This window comes from Vollenhovia emeryi, unplaced genomic scaffold, assembly GCF_000949405.1.
Source record: "Vollenhovia emeryi isolate VEMERY1.0 unplaced genomic scaffold, V.emery_V1.0 DF941995.1, whole genome shotgun sequence".
Classification (NCBI taxonomy): domain Eukaryota; kingdom Metazoa; phylum Arthropoda; class Insecta; order Hymenoptera; family Formicidae; genus Vollenhovia; species Vollenhovia emeryi.
In genome coordinates, this window is record NW_011964371.1 from 690 (window position 1) to 3,203 (window position 2,514).

Genomic DNA, 2,514 nt, shown 5'->3' on the forward strand with positions numbered 1-2,514 from the left:
GTCCAATACATAAGGGGAAGATAGCAGAGTTAAGTCCTTTCTTGGACGAACACAAGTTGATTTGTGTTGGAGGACGCTTTCAAAGATCAGGATTAACATTTTCACAAAAACATCCTATACTGCTTCCAAGCCGGAATTTCCTGACTGACCAAATTATTCGCGAAGTTCACGAAAAACATTACCACGCGGGCATTCAATCCACGTTATATATACTTCGTCAGAAATTTTGGTTACTTGATGGTCGAAATCAAGTGAGGAAAATCATACGTTCTTGTACGCGCTGTCACCGTTTCAATGCTAGTACATTCGATTACAAAATGGGGAATTTACCATCAGTTCGCGTACGAGATGCATTTCCGTTTGCTCATACCGGAATAGATTTCTGTGGACTGTTCCACATCAAGGAAAAGAAATATCGAAATCGAACGCGAATAAAGGTTTACGTATGCATTTTCGTATGCATGACCATAAAGTCGGTCCATCTTGAGGTCGTTAGTGACCTAACTTCCGACGGTTTTTTAGCTGCACTGCGACGCTTTGTCGCGCGACGCGGTCTGCCGGAACACGTCTTTTCCGATAACGGGACCAACTTTGTAGGCGCCAATAATCAGCTGAAAGAAATGTACGTCCTATTCAACTCTGACGAACACAAGGAACAAGTGAACAAATATGCCGCTGAACATCGTATATTGTGGCATTTCATACCTCCAATAGCACCACACTTTGGAGGCCTGTGGGAATCTACTGTGAAATCATTTAAACATCATTACAAACGAGTAGTAGGCGATTCTCTGTTCACATTCGAAGAACTAAATACGTTCACTATCGAAATTGAAGGTATCCTTAATTCTCGTCCTATTACTTCTCTTTCCTCAGATCCGAACGACATGTTAGTTTTAAGCCCCGCTCATTATTTAATTGGCAAGCCTATAACGACCTTTCCGGAGGGCGATGTATCATTTGTTCCAGCAAATAAACTGTCCACCTGGCAGCACATCACGAAGGTGCGACAGGACTTTTGGTCTCGATGGTATCTCGAATACTTGAATGAACTGCAAAGAAGGAGCAAATGGATCAAAGATGGTCCCAAAATCGACATCGGAACAATTGTATTAATCAAGGACAAAAATCTTCCATGCACACGATGGGCGCTCGGCAGAATCAGCGAACTACACTCAGGCAAAGACGGTGTAACTCGAGTTGCCACCATCAAAACCGCAGTAGGAGAAATGAAGCGAAATACGAAGTGCCTATGTCCTCTCCCGAATAACATTACACCTAATTAATCGATGCTTATATTCCGCCCTTATTTTGACATTAATACGAAACGATATGTAATAATTGTTACATCCTTAAAGAAATCTGTTGTGACGTTGCCGTCCCGCGAGCGCGTCCACCGGGTTCCTCCCTCAAGGCAACAGGCCGAGATTAGGGAAAACCGTGCCGCAGTCTCCAGAGAGGCGACCGTTACTCGGAAGTTCCGACGTATGGCTGATTATTTTGTTTTTTTTTTTATGATGAACACGAGCGTGTGAGGACGGATGGACGCGAGGGCAGAGGAGAGACGAGAGGCCCGGCTAACGGACAAATTCCGCGGCGAGCACGGTGGAGAGGCGTGCGGAGCGGGAACGGAGCGAGCGGAGCAGCGAGCCGGGAGGAAGGAGCCCAGGGCCCGCGGCACGATACCTGAGGGGCGTCAGCGGGGGAGCCGCTGCGACAGCCCTATCGAGGGAACGCGAGAAAATTTGGCGATACCGCGGGCACCTGCGCCCGATCGTGAAGATCTCGCTGCCGGCGTTGTCGCGTGCCGTCGCGCGATTGGCCGCGGGGCACGCGCCTCGCGCGAGCAGCCGCGCGGGGGGGGGGGCCCGAACTATCGATCCGCGATCGCGGAAAATTCGGAGCAGCCTGTTGCCGGATTTGTAAGAGTGAGGACCCCGGTCTACCGCTACCGCCGTTTTCCCGCCAAGGAGTGCGAGGTCCCGCGCGAGCCCAGGACGAGCCGTTGCCGCCTGCCGATCCCGGGAGAGCCGAGGTGCCGGTGAGATCCTCCTCCGTCCGTTTCGCCCCGTGCGATTGCGTCCGGGCCCGGGTTGTTCTGTCGCCGCCGGGAAAATTTCGCGTTTGGTGTCGCCCGGGCTACGGCCCGCCGGCTTTAGAGTTTTCTTTGGTGTCCCGGTCGCGGCGATAAGCAACCGCGGTCACCCCGGAGCCTGCAGGGCACAGGCCTCGCGTGAGAGTGTGTGTGTGTGTGTGAGCGTGTTCGAGCCGAGGGTCGCGGTCGCGCGGAGTAGAGCCGGTCGCTCTGGAGATTCGCGGCGCGAGGGTTGCGTTGCGCGAGATCACGCGGGGTACGCATGCCGCGGGAGTGTCGCGTGCATGCGTGGCGTGAAGGAGTCGCGACGACCGAGAGAGTGCGAACGGCGGTGTGAGAGTTTGCGATACCCCGTGCCGCTTCCGCCGTTGTCGGTGGCGGGTTTCGCGAGGACGGCGCGTCCGGAGCAGGATCCCCTG

The 2,514-nt window shown here is 53.2% G+C and overlaps 1 protein-coding gene across 1 annotated transcript; it reads left to right on the forward strand.

Moving 5' to 3' along the window:
• The first annotated feature begins 317 nt into the window (after positions 1-317).
• LOC105570637 lies at positions 318-1,286 on the forward strand. The gene has a single exon (XM_012027994.1). The coding sequence runs from the start codon at positions 318-320 to the stop codon at positions 1,284-1,286; it is 969 nt and encodes a 322-aa protein (XP_011883384.1).
• The last annotated feature ends 1,228 nt before the right edge of the window (positions 1,287-2,514 follow it).